Genomic DNA, 20,272 nt, shown 5'->3' on the forward strand with positions numbered 1-20,272 from the left:
GCCAGTGTTGGCAACAGGATTGTTTGTGCACATTGAGGGTAGGGAAGCATATGTTTCACATGGATCCCCTCCTCCCCCAAAATAGTCATAGCTCATAGGAAACATACGTTGAACATATTGAAAATTTGTTATTCTATTTTTAACTGCCTCTCTTCAGTTAAGTGGTCGAAGTCACAATTAACATTTCACATGCAATGGCTGAGCTATATTCTGCAAGCCAGGTGTGACCTGATGGCAGGAATACATTTACCACCACATTTTCCCATCCAAGCCAAAACCATCCTGAAGTTATGCATGTTGGAAAATCACAGCATTCCACAGATTGGGAAGGGCATGATTCTAACACACCTCCAGAACTTAAGAGTTGTGCTGCAGGCAAGTATGTGACTTCCATTTCCTTCGCAAGTCACTACAGTAGCAGCAAAGCACAAACTTTAAAGGAAGTTTGCATCCATATATCTTTTTGCAGCTGGATTATTATTAGACTCCTTGGTCTTCTAAATTCAACATGAATTTTTAGTTTTATAGTAAAGCTATCTTTCAGTTTGAGTCATTTGGTGGTGATTTTACACAACTAAGAAATTTTTGATGTTAGCAATCAGCTCTTTTTTGGAAAAACTTACCCAGCATAAGGCTGCAAGGATTTTTTTGTCTGGGGTCCAACATCTGTAGCACTGGATTATAGATTGTTTCTAAAATAATCTTAAATTGATGGATCATTGCTCCTTCCATTTGGGCCTGACAGAAAGTAGCTCTAGCATTTCCTCTCCTTTTTACATTGAAAGCTGGATATCACTTTTTCACTTGCCAAAAAAGTGAATTCTTACCCATTTCAGGATTTTATAAACTGGAATTTTACTTACGGGTATAAGAATTGCTTTTACCATGAATATATATCAAGTGCTATTTCATGACAAATTCATAAAACCATAATTATTTTTGTCAGGCTATTTTAAATGAAGCCAATATTAACAAATAGCCTTTTTCAAAAGAGTAGCAGTTGGAAGTCTTTTCACCATTAGTCAAGCATTCACAGGCACTGAACTTTGAGCTCTTCATGTTACTTAGACATCTTTGCCATAAAGAATTTTTGGGTGTAAATTAATGGTGAGTAAACAATTATGTAGAGGAGTTCCCAGATATTAATATAAGATCTAAATGTTGTTGCAGCTACTTTCCCATCCATCATTTCCCTGTTAGTTTTATGACCATGTCTTCACCCTCCCCTTTCTCATTCAGATTTGTTTTTTGACTTTTGGACTTTGTCATAAAAGGGGAGTATCTTTCATGTCCATGCTAAAAACAGGTTAAATTGTAGCTCAAGATTTACAGCACTGTCATGGAGTTTAAGGCCTAAGGAAATCTAAAGTCTACCAGCAAGGTGGAATTGCAAGAAATAACCACAATCTGACATCTTTCTGAGTTAGCTACTGCAGAACTCTGAGGCCAGGATGGCAGAATAGAGTAGAACACTTAACATTTTCAGAACCACTTCCTAATGGATGTTCCTCATTGTCACTCAAGAGAGGGGATCTATGTTCAAGTAAGTTAGGAAAGATGCAAGTAAAACAAAGATAAGCGGGGTTCTCCCCACCCCCACCCCCGCAGAGCCTTAATTATACTGTTATGCATTGTCAATTTCCAAGAAGAGAAAACAGTATTTGGTTTTTTCCAAAACTTATTTTATTCTGGAATGCTATTTCTGCAAAGCATATCACAGAAATGGTGTTTTACACAACTCACTTTAATTAAAACTGTCCTGGAGATATAGCCAAACCCATAGTAAAAATGTATATGGTTTCTGAATCAGATCCTCCCTTCCAACAATACAACTCAACTGCAGTTTAAGCTATTAGAAGTACAAGTTGTTACTGTTTTTGAGAGTATTCCATCTTACATACTGAACTGAATTCTATTTTTTTTTTTCTATGCGGGACCTTTATTTCTTTCAATAGCCTATGTTTCTCTTTCACCTATGTTTTACCAGTTGTAGCGTCCACTAATGATGGCACTTGCAAAGTCCAGCTGATCCCCATAGTAAGAGCAGATATTGTGATATCCACTTATTTGAGGTAAAAAACTGAGATTTAAATAATTTTGTAGGATAGTATCCAAGCTATCTTTTTGAAATTGTGGTTGACTCCCTGTGTGGTCCTGAAGTAACCACCTAACTATTGAGGAGTCTAGTGAGGTAGGGAATGGGTAAGTTCACATATGAATTGTGGAATTCATAACAGCATTAATAAACTTTCCCAACATCTCCAGTTTGGGACTTTCTTTGCTAGAAGAGCCCATACCCATTGTTTATTAGAAAGAAATCTAATCCAATTTAAACTTTGATACAAGAATATATTTGCCTACATTGATGAACCACACAGTTTGATAATTAGTGACTCTACTCCAAATTGGCCTCTACTTTTGTCATCTATTCTAAGATAATGATCTACAGATTTCTTAACACACCTATTGTTTGGTTGATGTTTAGAAAATAAATCACTAATTAAAATGTATACATGTATTTGTAGACATGCATTTGGTAGCAGTGAGTAAACAAGAATGTGTACATTCCAAATAATACTTGTTCACATTTTCTTCTTAAATATATTTGATTTTTCTAAAAGGTATGGCAGGTAATTTGATTTTCCCAACTTAGGAAAAAATTTCAAACTGCTAAGAAAATTTAGCCTGTAGTGATACAAATACAAGGAAAATACAAAACTTTGTATTATTAGTAAAATTTGCTTATAACAAGATTATTTTAAAGTACTCATAAGTAAAAGCTGCTTTTATTAAAATCAAATGGTGAATAATGCCACTATGAACATTGGTGTGCAAATGTTTGAGTCCCAGCTTTCAATTCTTTTTGGGTATAAACCTAGTAGTGGGATTGCTGGCTCATATGGTAGTTCTATACTTAGCTTTTTGAGGAAGCATTAAACTGTTTTCCACAACAACTACACTGTTTTACTTTGCCACCAGCAATGAATGAGTGTTCCTATTTCTTCACATCCCCTCCAATACTTGTTATTTTCTGTTTTTTTTTTAATTGCAGCCATTCTAATGGGCATGAAACATTATTTCATTGTCATTTTCATTTTCATTTCCCTGATGACTAATGATGTGGAGCCTCTTTTCATGTGCTTTCTGGCAATCTGCATATCTTCTTTGGAGAGATGTCTATTCAAGTCATTTGCTCATTTTTAATTGGTTTAATTTAATTGTTTGTCTTTTTCTTATTAAGTTGAAGGATTTCTCTTTATATTCTTTTTTGTTTTTAATTTTATTGAGGTTGTTCACATACCATACAATCATCCAAAGATCCAAAGTGCACAATCAGTTGTCCACAATACCATCATACAGCTGCACATCCATCACCACAATTAAATTCTTTTCCAATTTTTAGAACATTTTCATGACTATAGAAAAGAAATAAAGACAAAAAAGAAAACTCAAATCCTCCCATACCTCTAACTACCCCCCCTCCATTATTGACTCATAGTATTGGTGTAGTATGTTTGTTACTGTTGATGAAAGAATGTTAAAATACTACTGACTATAGTACATAGTTTGCAATAGGTATATTTTTCCCTATATACCCCTCTATTATTAACTTCTAGATATAGTGTCATACATTTGTTCTAGTTCATGAAAGAGATTTCTAATATTTGTACAGTTAATCATGGACATTGTCCACCACAAGATTCACTGTTTTATACATTCCCATATTTTAACCTCCAGCTTTCCTTCTGGTGACATACATGACTCTAAACTTCCCCTTTCTATGACATTCACACACCATTCACCACAGTTAGTTATTCTCACAATAACATGCTACCATCACCTCTGTCCATTTCAAAACACTTAAGTTCACCCTAGTTAAACTTTTTGTTCATAATAAGCAAACATTTTCCATTCTTTAGCCTTGTTCTATATCCTGGTAGCTGATATTTCATGTCTATGAATTTACATATTATAATTAGTTCATATCAGTGAGAGCATACAATATTTGTCCTTATGTGTCTCACTTATTTCACTCGATATAGTTCCTTCAAGGTTTCTTCATCAACCCATTTTATTTTTGTTTGTTTGTTTTTTTTTTTAAGACAGTTTTGTTCACCCACCATACATTCTGTCCTAAGTAAACAATCAGTGTTTCCCTGTATAATCATGTATTTATGCATTCACCACCATCACCACTATCTATATAAGGGCATCTCCGTTTCTTCCACAAAGAAGGGGGAAGAGTTTAAGAAGGTAGAGAGACAAAACAGAAAGAAAAGGAAAGAAAAAAAAGACAGTTAAAAAGCAACAAAAGGAAAAATAGAATTAAAGTACAATAAAAGAGTCAGACAACATCACCAATGCCAAGAGTCCCATACCCCTCCCTTATGTCCCCCTCTTATAGGCATTTAGCTTTGGTATATTGCCTTTGTTACATTAAAGGAAGCAAAATGCAGTGTTTTCTGTTAATTATAGTTTCCAGTTTGCATTGATTATTTTTCTCCCTCAATACCACCCCATTTTTAATACCTTGCAAGGTTGACATTCATTTGTTCTCCCTCATGTAAAAACATATTTTACATTTTATCACAATTGTTGAGCACTCTAGGTTTCACTGAGTTACACAGTCCCAGTGTTTATCTTTCCTCTTTCCTTGTGGTGTCCCACATGCTCCTAACCTTCCTCTTTCAACAATACTTACATTGCTGTGTTGCTATCACCCAAAACTGTGTTCCAAACCTCTCACTCCTATCTTTTCCTATCTGTCTGTAGTGCTCCCTTTAGTATTTCCTCTAGTGCAGGTATCTTGTTCACAAATTCTCTTATGTCTGTTTGTCAGAGTATATTTTAAACTCTCCCTCATATTTGAAGGACAGTTTTGCTGGATGTAGGATTCTTGGTTGGCAGCTTTTCTCTTTCAGTATCTTAAACGTATCACACCACTTCCTTCTTGCTTCCATGGTTTCTACTGAGAAATCCGCACATAGTCTTATCAAGCTTCCTTTGTATGTGATGGATCACTTTTCTCTTGCTGCTTTCAGGATTCTCTCTTTGTCTTTGAAATTTGATAATCTGATTATTAAGTGTCTTGGCATAGGCCTATTCAGATTTATTTTGTTTGGGGTACACTGTGCTTCTTGGCGCTATAATTTTATGTCTTTCATAAGAGACGGGAAATTTTCATTGATTGTTTCCTCTATTATTGCTTCTGCCCCTTTTCCCTTCTCTTCTCCTTCTGGGACACCCATGACACATACATTCATTCATTTCATGGTGTCGTTCAATTCCCTGAGACATCACTCATATTTTTCCATTCTTTTGCCTATCTGTTCTTTTCTGTGTAGGATTTCAGGTGTCTTGTTCTCCAGTTCCTGAGTGTTCTCTTTTGTCTCTTGAGATCTCCTGTTGTATGTTTCTGTTGTGTTTTTCATCTCTTGTGTTGTGCCTTTCATATCCATAGATTCTGCCAGTTGTTTTTTCAAACTTTCAATTTCTACCTTATGTTCACCCAGAGTTTTCTTTATAACCTTCATCTCTTTTGCCATATCTTCTCTGAATTCATTAATTTAGTTTTTGAATTTTTTTAGCATATTTCTTCAAAAAATCTTTGATTGTTTCAATAAAATGAAATGGTAGCTCAACTGTATCTTAATTGAGGTGTAAGTTTGTTCCTTTAGGCCATATCTTTATTTTTCTTAGTGTAATTTGTAGTTTTATGTTGTCTAGGTATCTGGTTCCCTTGGTTATCCCAATGAGATTTTCCCAGGCCAGAATGGGTTCAGGTCTCAGAATGGGGTTATATTCAGTTTCACATTTCCCTAAGGGTGTATCTGAGATGAATGACAGACTTTCTTGTGAGGCCTCTCGCCGCTGTGCTTTTCCTAACCTGCCCAGCAGGTGGCACCTGTCCGCCTGTCACTCCCGACTGGTGTAAGGAGATGTGGCCCCCTTAGTTTCTGTTTTGACTGTTTTCCCCCAGGCTCTGGGGTCTGAGTTCTGATGGGAAGGCCTGCAATAGAGCTGGGCGCCACATCCTTCCTCTTAGGGAAGATCTATCCCCTAGGAAGTTATATTCTGCATTTGAATTGCTCCTTTGTCTCTCTGACTCTGTTACCTCCTCCCCTGTCTGCAAACTGAAAATGGCTGAGGCTCTCTCCACTGAGCCACTCAGGTTGAGAGAGAGAAAAAGGGAAAGAAAGCCCCCTTTCAGAGCAGTCCATGGCCCCCCAGTTTGGCCCGTCAGTCAGAGAGAGCACCTGGTCTTCTGGGCTCCCTTTCTTGGGGCACAGGAGTTTTCTGGCTCTTTAAGGGCAGTTGTCTCTAAAAGCCTCTATCTGCTTGTTAGGGGTCTGTCTGTGTTTATAGCTTGTATTCAGGCAGTCCCACATTTGTTAACTAAAACCCCAGTTGGAGCTGGGCTGGGCCATATTCCCTTGCTCCAGGACTGCTGCTTTCTCCTACAGCAAGGTCCTGTAGCTCATCCTGCCATTGGGGCAGGGCTGCCGGCGCAGTTCCACAGTTTTTACTTACAGATTTTATGCTGTGACCTCAGCCATTCCACCCACTCCAGGTTGGTGTACGATGGGTGGACAGTCACAGTTGTCCCACAGCAGTTTTTCCAGATTATTTACTAGTTGTTCCTGGTTGTTTATTAGTTGCTCCAGGCGACTAACTAAATTCCACTCCTCTCTATGCTGCCATCTTGCCCCTCCTCCTCTATATATATTCTTGATATTAAACCTTTTTCAGATTTGTGGTTTCCAAATATTTTCTCCCATTGTTTAGGCTGTCATTTTACTTTCATGATAACATGAATGGATAAATAAAATGTGATATATACATACCATGGAATATTATTCAACTGTAAAAAGGAATGAAGTCCTGATACATGTGACAACTGGATGAACCTTGAGTATGTCATGTTGAATAAGTCAGACACAAAAGAACAAATAATGTATGATCTCACTGATTTGCTTAGAATAAGCAAACTCACAGAGTCAGAATCTAGGACATAGTTTACCAGGGGGTGGAGTGGGGACAAGGATGGGAAGTTAAGGCTTGAAATGTATAAGGTCCTTATTTTCAGTGATGGAAACATTTGGGTAATGGATAATGGCGATGGTAGCACAACATTGTGAATGCAATTATCAGCATGAAATATATATCTGAATGTGATTAAAAGCAGAAATGTTAGATTGTATGCATGGTGACAGAATAAAAGTCTTTTAAAAAATCAAATGGAGAGTATGCAGGGAAACAGCACAAAGTCTACAGATTTGAAATGGAATTAATGTACCATATTTACATGTGCAAAATAACACAGGTAAAAGAACATGTATCCACAGGAAATTTAGGAAACTGATGCACTGGCAGAAACTCATGTCAGGAGTCCCGTTCCACATCCCACCCCCAAGATAGAGAACCCTTTCCCTGAGGGAGGCTCTAACATGTAGCGCAAGCCTCCTACTATTACTCGTCTTTAAACTTAGCATTGGGTACCTCCTCTAGATTTGGCCTGCCATGGATTCTAAGACCAGAACTTTTGTTTGAACAGGAAAAATATAAAGAACACTTGGAAAATAGAGAAAAGTATAGTCTCATTCAGCCTTCTTGCTCTCCTCTCATGGCTCAGGTCCCATTGGCTATATGTTTCTGATAACCCCTGGAGAGCTGAGTTCCCATCCTCTCGTACAAGTTCCTCCAGATGCTATAAACCTCTTCTAGCTTCTACCTCCATACCCTCATAACAGCTACCACTGCTCCCTCCAATAATCAACTCTTGTATCTCCCTTGATTTCTAGCCTCACCTTTGTGAGTATGCCTAGCTCTGTCTCCTAGCCATCACAAATCTCGTTCCTCCTGCCAGCAACTGAAGTTATAGCCATGATTAAATAGGAAAATACATCTTCATTGCCTCAATTTATCTTTACATCATCCCCTTTCCCTGTCAGCCTCCCTTGACCTCCACAGATCCTAAAGTTCCTCAGGTCCTAATGTTCCTCTACAACCGTGTGGTCAGACACCCTTTATCAACCACTCCCCTACACACTTTCAATATCTCTTGCTTTTGATTCTACCTTCTTCATTCCCTCTGACCTCTGAGCCCTGTTCCACTCTAGATACATCTTGTCAATTTAGACTTTTGCTACCAACCTTCAACTAATAGGTACTTGATTAACTGATTGATGTTATCTCTCTCCATATGTGCCGTTAACAATTGTGTTCTTTATTGGGGTTGATTCAGTGAAGGAGTTAGTATCACAAAAAGGCATTCATCTAAATGCAAAAGTGAAAAATCGGTTTCTCCTTCACAGTGAATCTTACTAATGGCTTTTATATTAAGGAGTTCTGGTTGAGGTTCAAGAAAGTTCTTAAACCAAGGTAAATAAGTATGTTTAAGGGAAGCGAAGGCCCATGCCATTTGCTCCAACTTTAGAAAGGAGGATGCTTAAATCATTCTACAGACTTTTGGTAAATGCCACAGCAAAGTGGCATAGCTTCCTATATTCCAAAGGAAGCTTTAAATTTGAAGTCTCAGATAAATCACTGATACTCTAAAAATACAAGAATCCCTTCCAGAAATGTAGCCATGCCAACAGTGCTCACAGGTACAAATCATCTCCATTTACAGCAGAAGAAATGTGAAAACAGGAGGCAGAATGGAATATCCAGTCCAAATTCTAGAGTCATTTTGCCCACAATATTTCTCCTGTAACCAGGCTGTCAATCACAACTCTACAGCAAAGAATAAAACTAGAGACCTTCTTGTAGAAGGATTTTGTAACCACATGGAGGAGGGTGAAGTGAAAAATCAGCACAGTTATTAAGCTCAGGAGCATAACAAGCACCTTGGCAATAACATGCCAAAGGACCCTGGTACCAGGCTGCCTGGGTTTGAACCTCCATTCTGTGTTTCATCACACACTTGACCACCCCCTGCCTCAGTCTTCTCATTTACTTAATAAAAGAAGCTACCTCATGGGATTATTGTGAGGATTAAACTAGAAAGTGCCTATAATGATGGTTGATTAGTATTAATATTGCCTGGGTCAAGTGCATTTTGCTGGCCATGAACTGATGCTGTGGGGGAGGCAGGTTGGTGTATATGTGTCTTTGACCCTTCGGGAAAGGGAAGGCATGGCCTCTTTGCCAGATTCAGATTTGAGAAGGGATGGAAATAAAGAAAGCAAGTCTCCCTGCCTCCTCTGATTTGGGACTATGTAGGCCCACTCAGGCCAAACAAAAAGAGTCCTCTGATGGCCCAGCAGTGCACCAAGGTTTCACACTGTGGCCTGAGCCAGAGACCCAACTGCCTTGTAAAAACAGAGTTTCTTTCCCTTGATTTACTCTCAAAAGTCAAGTTTCCCTTTGGTGGGGGTGTCTGGTAGAGTGCAGAGTTTTAGTATTGCATAGTTGTACCCCATCTTTCTGTATGCTTCCCCTTTATCTTGAACATCAGTAAAACTCCACTCTTCCTAAATTTATAGCAAGCCACATAGGCTTCTGTTGTAAGAATAAGCATTATTTGTTAAGTCTCTATAGTATAGAAACCTTATTTTCTTTTTTAGAAGTTCTGTGTTGAAGCAGGCATGGTGTTGTCATTAATAAAACTACTTCCTGATATGTCTTTGCTATTCTAGGCCTCCACACAGTGCTCACACAAGAAACATTTTTTTGATTCCAGTGGGGCTCTTTTCCTGTGCAAATCTACAAGATCCTGTATTTTCTTGAGGTGTAAGCTAAATTGGCTGCCCAAAATAAATGGAGACCCTTAGAATTTTGCCATATACCTAAATACACATAGCATATCTTCTCCATGCACACATTCCAATCAACATCTGCCAGGAGCTCTTTTCCTACTCTAATTATGAAAAACTTAATTTTTCCTCAGTCTTTCTGTCATTAATTATGCCTATGGTTCTGTTTATGTTGTTTAGATTCTTATATATTTTAACACATATCTCATCTGTCTCCTCCAGTGTCCAAAAGCACTTTGGAGGCTAAATCTTGTTTACTCTCCACAGTGATTACTGCCATCCAACATATTTGTCCATTCATTCCACAGATATTTATTGAGCACTGTTCAGGTTTGCTAATGCTGCCATTATGCAAAATACCAGAAATGGATTGGCTTTTATTAAGGGGGTTTATTTGGTTACAAAGTTACAGTCTTAAGGCCATAAAGTATCCAAGGTAAGGCATCAACAACAGAGTACCTTCACCGAAGGATGGCCATTGGTGTCTAGAAAACCTCTGTTAGCTCAGAAGGCACATGGCTGGCGTCTGCTCACTCCCAGGTTGCATTTCAAAACGGCATTCTCCAAAATGTTGTTCTTGGGGCATTTTGTCCTCTCTTAGCAGCAGCTCTTCTTCAAAATGTCATTCTCAGTTGCTCTGCGGTCCCTCTGTTTGTGAACTCTTTTAAGAGGACTCCAGTGAACTAATGAAGACCCACCCTGAATGGGTGAGGCCACATTTCCATGGAAACATTCAATGAAGAGGTCACACCCTAATCAGAGGTGTCACTCACAGTTGGGTGGGTCACATCTCCATGGAAACATTCAATAAGAAGGTTCCAACCTAATCAACACTAATATGTGTGCCCCCACAAGATTGCATCAAAGAATATGGCTTTTTCTGGGGGACATAATATATACAAACCAGCACAAGCACTTATGGTGGCCAGATGCTATAGGGATCAAAAATTGGGTACAGCTTTCAAGTGTCATAGGTTATATCTCTGTACAGGAAAGCATGAAGGGTAGAAAATTAAATAATGTTGTGGTAGTTGCTGTTTCTCTGGAACTAGAAAAAAAAGTTCTTGTTTTGTATTGCCTGGTGTGCCAAAGCCAATCACTACCATGACTGTCCTTCTCTAAACTGAAATTTAAAGAAAAGAAAGATTTCAAGAACACAGGACTTTGCATTCACTTCAAAATCCAATAGATTCTTTTTTTCCCCTCTCTTTCCACAGGATAGTGGCCAAAGCCTCCAAGAATCTCATGTCCACACAAAGCTTAGGAATCGTATTTGGACCCACCCTTCTGCGAGCTGAAAACGAAACGGGGAACATGGCGGTACACATGGTGTATCAAAACCAGATCGCTGAGCTAATGCTGAGCGAGTACAATAAGATCTTCTGTGCAGAGGAAGACTGACAGACAAGACAAGTCACTGAATGTGTTCACATCTGTCTTGATGCCTAATATTTTTACATTTCTGTAAACATATTTCTGAAATATTTTTTTCCTTTCAGGCGACAGATGCCTCATTTTGTGAAAACTTAATGATGATTTTGTGTTTAAGTTCCAAACATTTGAATAAAATAGTTGACAATATTTGCCTATATGTGTTCTGCATTAACCCCTTCAGTGTATTCCCTCTAGCACTTCTGGGCACACATCACGCATGCCCTGCATTATTAAATAACGTTCAGAGTATAGCATATATCCAAAAGATAGCTTGCATGCTGCTCCCAGGCTTTGCGTGTGTGTTTTTGTGTTGTGTAGGTGTATGAATGAGTGTGAGTGTGCTTGACAGGATGGGTGTGCATACGTGTGTGCCTTCTCACCACCCATGCTGCCACAGTCCTGTCCCTTTCCGCCTACTTGTGCAGGGGTAGATCCAAAAGAGGTGGGAAGGCAGCAGCTAATAATTTTTAAATAAGATAAAGGAGACCAGGTGCTCAACAAAAACAGATATTTTCTTCTTTTCAGAACATTTTTGTATGTGTAAATATAGTCCAGCTATTCTTGGTGCTCTGCAGTTGAAAGTTATAAAAACAACATGTTGAATGGCAATTTTTTCAAAGAAAAATGACAGTTCAAAACATTTGCCATTAGATATGATTTTTAATAAATACTATTTCAGTCCCATAAACATACCATCTTATAAATAAGAAGCAAAATTAGTGCCCTGCTATTTTGATCTTTATATTATACAGGAATTGCATGACTGCTCATTTTTAATGTTAACATCCATTTTGAATCTTCATCAAACTGTACATCTTTTCCCTGGCTATGTCATTTTATGTAGAATTTTTATTATGCTTCCAAGGATGCTTTATTGGTGAATTACATTAAATCCATCTAGAAAGAACTATTTTAAATGGCTTTTCTTCATATGCCGTAAGGATTACTTGACTAGGCTTGAATTGGCTTACCCATTTGATGGTTAGTTTCAGTTGTCATGGATAAACAAAAAGATAACTGTCTAGAATATATCAAACATTGTTTTATCTTGAAAATTTGAAAAAGTATGTTTTAACTGAGCACATCTCATACCCAGTTTTCTGCAAGTATTCTCCTGATAAAAATGTAGGCTGATGTTTGACAGCTTTTTAATCAAATTCAAATGGAATATATAAAACTAATTCAGTGCGACAATGAGTAAGTCTAGTTATCGATTTGCTCACAAAATGAGAAATAAAGCATGTAAATAAAACACCTGAAACACAGATCCAAGAACAAACATTTAGGGCAATAGTGAGCTCCGAGGCGTCAGTTGTCTGGATAAATGGGGTGACATCTCCTGGACAGTTGAGAACCAGAGTCTGCTCAAGAGGTTGCTGGAGTACATGGGCAGCTCCAGCATCTGCAGAGCTGCCTGAAGAAGGAGGGGGTCCCCTGACCCTTCTTGAATGTCTTCATTTTGGCAATGGCACCAGTAAACGGGCTCATAGCCAGGAGCAGAGAGGCAACCACAATAAAGGCTCAAGTGTGGGTAAATGGAGTGGGATGTATGCACATACCACAAAGCGAAGAAAAGTCACAAGAGGCAGAACCTCATGATCTAATGTCACCTGGAATAGTGAGCTAGAAATCTTGCTTGGTTTCATGTCTTCTTGTATGTAGTTGAGCTCACACCTTTCTGGAAAACATGGAGACATGAAACAAGAGTTTGGGGCCCTCTATTTCAAGTCATCCTAATTTCCACAATACTCCATATTCTCAATTGTCTTCCCCAAGACTTTAGTTACTTCTCTATTGAAGGGGGGGGGGTAGATTTAGCAGCTCTAAGATTAAGATCTTATCCCTTCACATGTATGCATCTTTAAAGAAATTCTGGATACATCTGCCAGAGAGAAGCAGTGCTAAAAGCCAAAGAGAAGTAGCACTACCTGCTTTGAACAGGGACTGGCAGCCCCTTGTCTCTGCTGCTTTCCAGATTTATAATCTTCAAAAGCATCAGCTTCTTGATTTTCAATATGATGGGATTTGGCCTGATTCAAACCCCAGCTGTGTCCTGTCCCTGCCTGCTAAGGACATTTAATCAGAGAATGTGTTTCCTCTCTGGGGAAAGACTAATCCAAGGTGCTGAGCCAAAGTGCCCATCACAGAATGACTTATACTTGAAAAGTGTTAAGCCAAGAGGTCATTAGACAACACAAGATCTCAAAGACAGCAACGATCATCATAGAAACTGTTGTAAATTTAAAGCCAAGATTTTAATCATGCTAGAATGACTCACTAAGAAGTTAGGTTTTACAAAGTTGATCAATATGCTCCATCAAGAAGACATGAAAAGCAATGAGTATAATTCCTAATTATAAAATAAGGCAACAATCCCTACCTTCTCCAGTTTCAAAGTCCAGTGAGAGAAACAAGCCCCCGAGGATCATCTACAATTCAGTTCAAGATCAGGGACCTTACCCATCTTGGTCCCCATGTAGTCTCGGGGCCCAGCACCTAGTACATAGAGGTGCCTGGGAAGTATTTTTGAATGAATGAATGCACAGAAGCCATTACAGAGATATCAACAAAGTAGAGTGGTTGACGGAGAACCAAAGAGCTACCTGTTCCTGGGGAAGTCTGCTAGGTGAACTTTTCAATCTAATCATGACCAATGAATATGATTTGTCAGGCAAAGAAAATACGGAAGACACACTAGGAAGCAGGAATAGCATGAAAAGAGTTGTGAAAGGCCTGGCACCTCCAAGGAAAAGTGAGAAGCTCAGTGAAGAAAGGAAAAAGCACATTCCCCCCAAATTTTGGAAAATGGAGCTAGAGAAAGATGTTGGGGTCAGATATAGACCATGATAAAATGTTTGGATTTTATCCTATAGACAGAAGAGATCCAGTGGAGATTTGAAAATAAGGAAGCCATAGAGAAACTTTGTTCCTTAGGAAGAGAATCTCCAAACTCACCAGTAGGCAGGAGAAACAAGCTACTTTAACAAGATGCAGTTTCCCACGTGTGCACATGTACACGTGCCTGATTTTTAACATTTTCCAGGAACACAATTATAATCTTAGGGATATTTCATGTTATGATGAGGAGAAGCTTGGAGAAACTATAACATAGTCCCTATAATGGAAACACAAATCCAAAACATTCTGCCTGGAATATCAAGCTAGTTAGTATGTTTTATTTCAGCTTGGATTTACCTAACGAGGACCTGGGGGGTTACCCCTCATTTCTACAGACACAAAAGTCTTCTTGGAGATGGTATTTATTCTGTGCTCTATGTAGACAGCCTAACATTACCCAGTATGGGCCATGTGACGGGATCACCATGCACAGCTAGTAATTGAAAGCCATATGATGGTTCTCTCTATCCAATTAGAAAACAAAGGATCCAATTAAGAAAAATTAGAAAAGCTGTTAAAAGGAAACAATCACTTGCCAGTGGTGCTGTCCTTACAGTTTAACACAGCTAGAAATTGACCTGTACTTCTCTTTTCCACATTTATTTTTGTGAATTATAAGTTAATCACCCTGTCAATTCCTAATTAAAAGGCCCTGCAAAGATTTTCATCCAAAAGGACTGTCACTAAGAGTTCTGGGTCAAATTGCTCTGTTGTTAAAAATGAGAAATAAAACTAAAACAATATCAACCGTCTCCTGAAAAACTCAAATCTTAATACAAAAACTGAAGACTCACTTCAAACATAATAATCATATTTTATTTCTCCAATTAAAATGTTTCATCTTATCTTCAGAAAATAGATGGGTCTTTTTTTTTTCTTTTCTTTTTTTTTTTTTTTTTCCTTTTTCTTTAAACCAGGGGTTGCTTACTGGGACCAGTGATAATAAAAGTGAGCTAAGAAGAACAGGTTAAAGACTTTAGGAAGCGCTCAAGCTCAACCCCTATCCAAAATGATTGGTTTGGCCTTTACTCACCTCAAGCTGATGTTGCCTGTGTGGGAAAGTGGGCACAATCTTGCCAGACCTTCAGAACATTCACAAAAAGCCAGAAATTCAGAATTCTTTAAGAAATCTCCTGAATTTTAAGGGCATGAGATAAAACACAGCTGAACCAGATTCAGCCCACAGGCTGCGATTTTTGAGACCTCTGTGTTAAACCTTCCAATGTTGCAGAGCCTGCTCCCCAGAAAATCATAGTGTATGAGACAAACTGTGGAGATATGTGATTGAACAAGAGCAACATGAAAGAATAGAATACGAGCAGACTAACACTTAGAAGAACTTACTGTTTAGATTCTTGGCAAATTATTTACTCTGTTTGGGTCTCAGTTTTCCTGTCTATAAAATAGAATAATACTTGCCTGATCTAGCCTCTCAGGGCTATCTGATAAGATCATGGAATCATGTGAAGGAAATTGAATAAAGGAATACACCAGGAAATTATGTTATTTCTAAATGATGTAGATCATAACTCCAGCCTATTGACTGACAATAACTTTGTGATCTTAATAAGATGAGAAAGAAGACTGGGACCCAACTCTAAAAAGCCTTGAATGGCATACCAAGAGCTTTTCTCTTAACTCAATAGGCAATTCTGAGAACCTGAAGAGTTGGTTGGTTTGTCTGTTGGATTAACAGGTGAAGTGACTTTATCAGAGCTTTAAAGATTCTCCTGGCAAATTTATAGAGTGGAGTTTGAAACAGGGAGAAATTATAGGCACCATTCCCAGCAGAAATTTATTGCCATAGTATTGTTAATTCAGTTCTGAATTCAGACAGCAGCAGCAGAAACGGAAATCGATATCACAGGGCATCATTCTCATGAACCTCTTGTGAGTTTCACACACCACGTCTTAATTATGATTTCTAAGGGCAAAGGAACATTTGTTGTTATACAGGAGCTCCTCTTCCTGCAGGCCCATTTCTGGCTGAATTGCTGGGTTGAGATTGGGTTCGATTCTCATATTCTGGCAATGATTTGGTCCGCAACAGAGACTTTGACCAAGTCATGGCCAAGTCAGCTGTGTGTGTGTGCTACGGGCAGCCGCTTCAGGCATCATTCTCAGAGGATCACAAGGGCATTAGTAATACACCTGGCTCTGATGGCTCCCTCCTTTCCCCTGGGCCAATACTGCTCCTCTGGTCACCCAGAGGACCTCCGAGAAAAATTAATATGGGAAAGACTAATTTAATGAGCTCACATTTATTGAGTGCTCGTTATGTGCCAAGAACTGTACTTTATAATATTGTTTCATTCAATCTTCACAACTCTGTGGGGGAAGGTACCATTACTGTACCTCATTTGCACTTGAGGAAACTGAGGGGAAAACAAAATAATGAATGTACCCAAGTTCATGCAGTTAGTAAGTGTCAGGTCTGTATTTGAATCTAAATAATATGACTCCAGAGGCCCCTACCTTAACAACTACCCGTTATGGTCACTCAGAAAAAGGAGCTGAAGAAATGTAAGCACATAAACGTACTCCATGTGTGAGTACCTGGTGGCTCTCCTCTGTAACACAGCTGGTGAGATTTTCACTTTGATATTAACTTTCATGAGTGAACAAGATGGATATTATGTGATTTCCCCAAAGAAATACAGAGTACCTTTGTTGTTGTGAGTTGATGACTAAATCACACTCATATGATTGCTGCCATAATTTTAATATTTATTTAGCATTTTGTTTGCCCACATGCTTTCCAGACATTGTACTAATCATTTTTTTGCATTGCAAGAGGATGGATTGCAAGCCTCTCTGCCCACCTCTTTTACAGTACCTGTTTGGGTGGCTTCTATCATATTATCCTATGTTGGATCATATTTGTGAGTGTCCTGTAATCATCCATCATATAATACTGCCTCCTATAGTACTGAAATTAAATCTGGCCATTTAGGGTTCCTGTGCAAGATGAAAAAATGGGTCTGCAGCAGTTTTCCTCTTAAATATAATTGAAAAAGAGGCAGGCATCAAGACACGCTATGTCTCATGCTGCCAGAGAGTGATCCTGAATCATTCAAATGATGAGAATACAGTGAACATCTTGTACAAAAAGATGACAATTTTCTGTAGTAGTGTTGTCAAAATGAAAATGTCTAGCTGTCTTGGTGAGAGACCTGGCAGAAAGCATACACACACACATCGCTTATAGACTTAGCCAGCTGATATTTGCTGTCTTAGGTTTGAAGTGAAGCATGCAAGGTCCATGAAATTCTTAAGCAATCAACTGGATTCTATACGACAGCACCTCCCCCCAATCAATTTGGAGAGTGCTAAGAGAAGCAGTGAGGGAGAGTGGCAATGAACATAGTTGATGCTTCATGTGCACTTGTTGGATGAATGAATCAAGGCAAACACCCAGAACATAAAGCAATGTTAAACGTGAGTATGATCTGCCATCGGGTTTCCTATCAACTAGTCGTAGCAAGTTAAACTTAGTATCTTATATGCTGCCAAATTACTGGTATTTGTACTGACTCCTATTCTTAAAAAAAAAAAGGGTCATCAAACATATACCCTTTCAGCTACCTCTCTTGAAGTCTAAAGAACAGCTTCTTTCCCAAAGCTCAGTCGCAACTGTGAGATTTGCCAACCTAACTCATGAGACCCTGAGAGCAAATGTGGACTTCCTGCTTCATATCTGGAAGTTTCCAGACATCCATAACACCCAATAGCACTTCCCACTCTCCTTCCCTGAACTTTCACAAGTGTAATTTACATGTTAGATGAATGCCACAGAGCATAAACATGCTGACCAATGTATGAAAATCTCATAAACAGAGAAATCTGGAAAATACCAAGCATTGGTCTGAAAATCTTCACTTTCCTACGGCACCATTTAAGTTGACAAGTTTACTTGACACACTCACACACACACATTTTAAGAGCAGGACTTGCACTAACCCTTCTCACATCACTAGCAAAATGTGTTCCAAGTCCATATTGTGCTGCATTCTTGAAGACATGGATTTTTCCACATCATTTGGTGACATTTGACATAGATTAACTTCTGCTTTTTATTGCTAGACCTTACCTTCCACACACACATACACACACACACACACACACACACACATACACACACCCAAACATTCCACCAATAAGATTTCCTTCAGCATTTTAGCCTGGGCTCAGATTCCTTCCTTTTCTTTGGCATCCGTGTTTGTTGCTGCCGTACAACCTTGCCGTGATGTGTCCGTCTGTGTCAAACTCAAGCTTCCTTGGTTGAAAGGAGGGGGGCAAGTTTAGAGATGTTCAGCCACTGCGGTGGTGGAGTAGGGGCCATCAAGAGAAGCCTCAGCCCATCAGTGAGGGCAGAGTGGAAGACGCCCAGGGAATCTGTCCGGCTCAGGATGTCCCGTTCCTTCAGTCTCCTCCCAAGTCCAGGTGAAAGGCAGCTTTTAAGTTGGAGGGGGGTGAAGAATACAATTGAAACCCAAATTGGTTTGAGCTCACTATTTTTCTAGCGTTCAGTTCTGAGGTCACAGTCACCAAAACTGGAAACTTAAAAATGACTTCAAAAAGGCAAATGCTAACTAGATTTCACACCGGATTTCATTTTACTTGGCATTACAGAAAGAATGCAGGTATTAAATAGACTGTTCCCTATATACAATAAGGTTAATTAGTAGTGAGGGATGGAAAATCAGCATAGACATAACTCTTTTCGACAGGTATCAAAAATAATCCCCGGATCCCTACAGACCCCAGCTGCATTGAAAGAGGAGCAATATAAAAGATTCTTTAAGCACAAAATTCTCAAACATTCTCCAGGTGTCCGCAGCACCAGTTAAATAGGCCCCGAGCCCCTGTGCACCAGGGCTGGCTCTGTGCTCCATTCCCTTCCTTTAATTTAAAGGCACAGCTACTCACACGGAATTTTGAGGTGCAGCATAAAGACTATCCATACAAGGTGGCTGGGATTGCAAACGGAGAGAGACAGGAGAACAAAAAGAATATATCACAGCCTGAATGGAACTTCCCTAAGCTCCTTATCAATAAGGTTAATAAGGGTCTATGCAATTTACTGATCACTGTGATGTAACAGTCCTCCTCGCGCTCCAAATCTCCACATTGGCGCTGCCTTTTAATGCTTTTCACAGCCAATCACATAAAAGCCCCTGTGCCTGCACCTCAGAGAATAAACTTTCATGAGCGATCCTGGCCTCTATAAAATCTCTCGTCCATTATTACACTTCTACCTGCCCTAGTTAAGCAGATTAACAGTTATTTCCTAGAATTTGATCTATGAGCTTCTTTGTAATTGAAGCTGGAGTGCTCAGATATTTCTCAAAAATGTATTTCTGAAAAATGCCTTCCTTTTTTCTCCAGTTTAATTTTGTTATCCTCAATCATATGCATGATATAAAAAAAAATTCCAAACTTCTATCTCCTCTATAAAATACATGTCATATCAAAAAGGTGACAAGAGGGGGGAAAAGTAATTAGTGAGTTCACAGAGTTCAGTAGAAAAGTTAAAATGGAGTAACACATTACTTTTTATGTTAAGATTTCACAAGACAAATCTTGCCTGTGTTTTAATTGCATGTGACCCTGGCAGTGCTACTCTGAAATGAAGTGCCGTAAAATTAAAGATGACAGACGCTCAAAACAAGTCTTGTGATCTTGATTAAACTACAAAGACCACACTCTCTCTCTCTGCTGCAACTCAGATATCATGGGCTGTTTTATTTGGGGAATTGCTTCATTAATGCCTTCTTTGACTAGACATGTTTATTATTTTTTAAAAAAATACTGAATGTGGTGATATCTTGCATAGCTAAATAATTCCAAAAAGGAAATTATAAGTGAGGAGTGTTTAAATTACTCTAAAACCTGATTTTTAAATAAATGCCCACTGTTTCAACATATATCTGGGTGTGTATGTTTATATACATACATACATATGGCATCTTTGATACATATATTGCCTATTCTAACCTAGAAATCTATATTAGAGTCTGAGAGGCATAGCAATTAATCTGTCATATTTCCTTATAGCCATGTAATGTTTCCTAGGCCAATAGCATGTACTGAAGAACTATACTTTACCCAATAAAAACTAATTCTGAGGAACACTGTATGAGAAGAGAACTGGATTTGACTCGAACTTGATTTTTCAAAAT

At 38.7% G+C, this 20,272-nt stretch overlaps 1 protein-coding gene across 2 annotated transcripts in view; it reads left to right on the forward strand.

Moving 5' to 3' along the window:
- The window catches only part of ARHGAP15 (Rho GTPase activating protein 15), a 653,013-nt gene extending 641,674 nt beyond the window's left edge, over positions 1 to 11,339 (forward strand). For both annotated transcript variants that reach the window (XM_037850077.1, XM_037850078.1), the window contains exon 14: positions 10,976 to 11,339. In XM_037850077.1, coding sequence (XP_037706005.1) covers positions 10,976 to 11,159 — 184 coding nt within the window. In that variant the 3' untranslated portion in view covers positions 11,160 to 11,339. The remainder of the gene's footprint in view (positions 1 to 10,975) is intronic.
- Positions 11,340 to 20,272: the final 8,933 nt, after the last annotated feature.

The sequence above is a fragment of the Choloepus didactylus genome, chromosome 9, assembly GCF_015220235.1.
Source record: "Choloepus didactylus isolate mChoDid1 chromosome 9, mChoDid1.pri, whole genome shotgun sequence".
Lineage (NCBI taxonomy): Eukaryota > Metazoa > Chordata > Mammalia > Pilosa > Megalonychidae > Choloepus > Choloepus didactylus.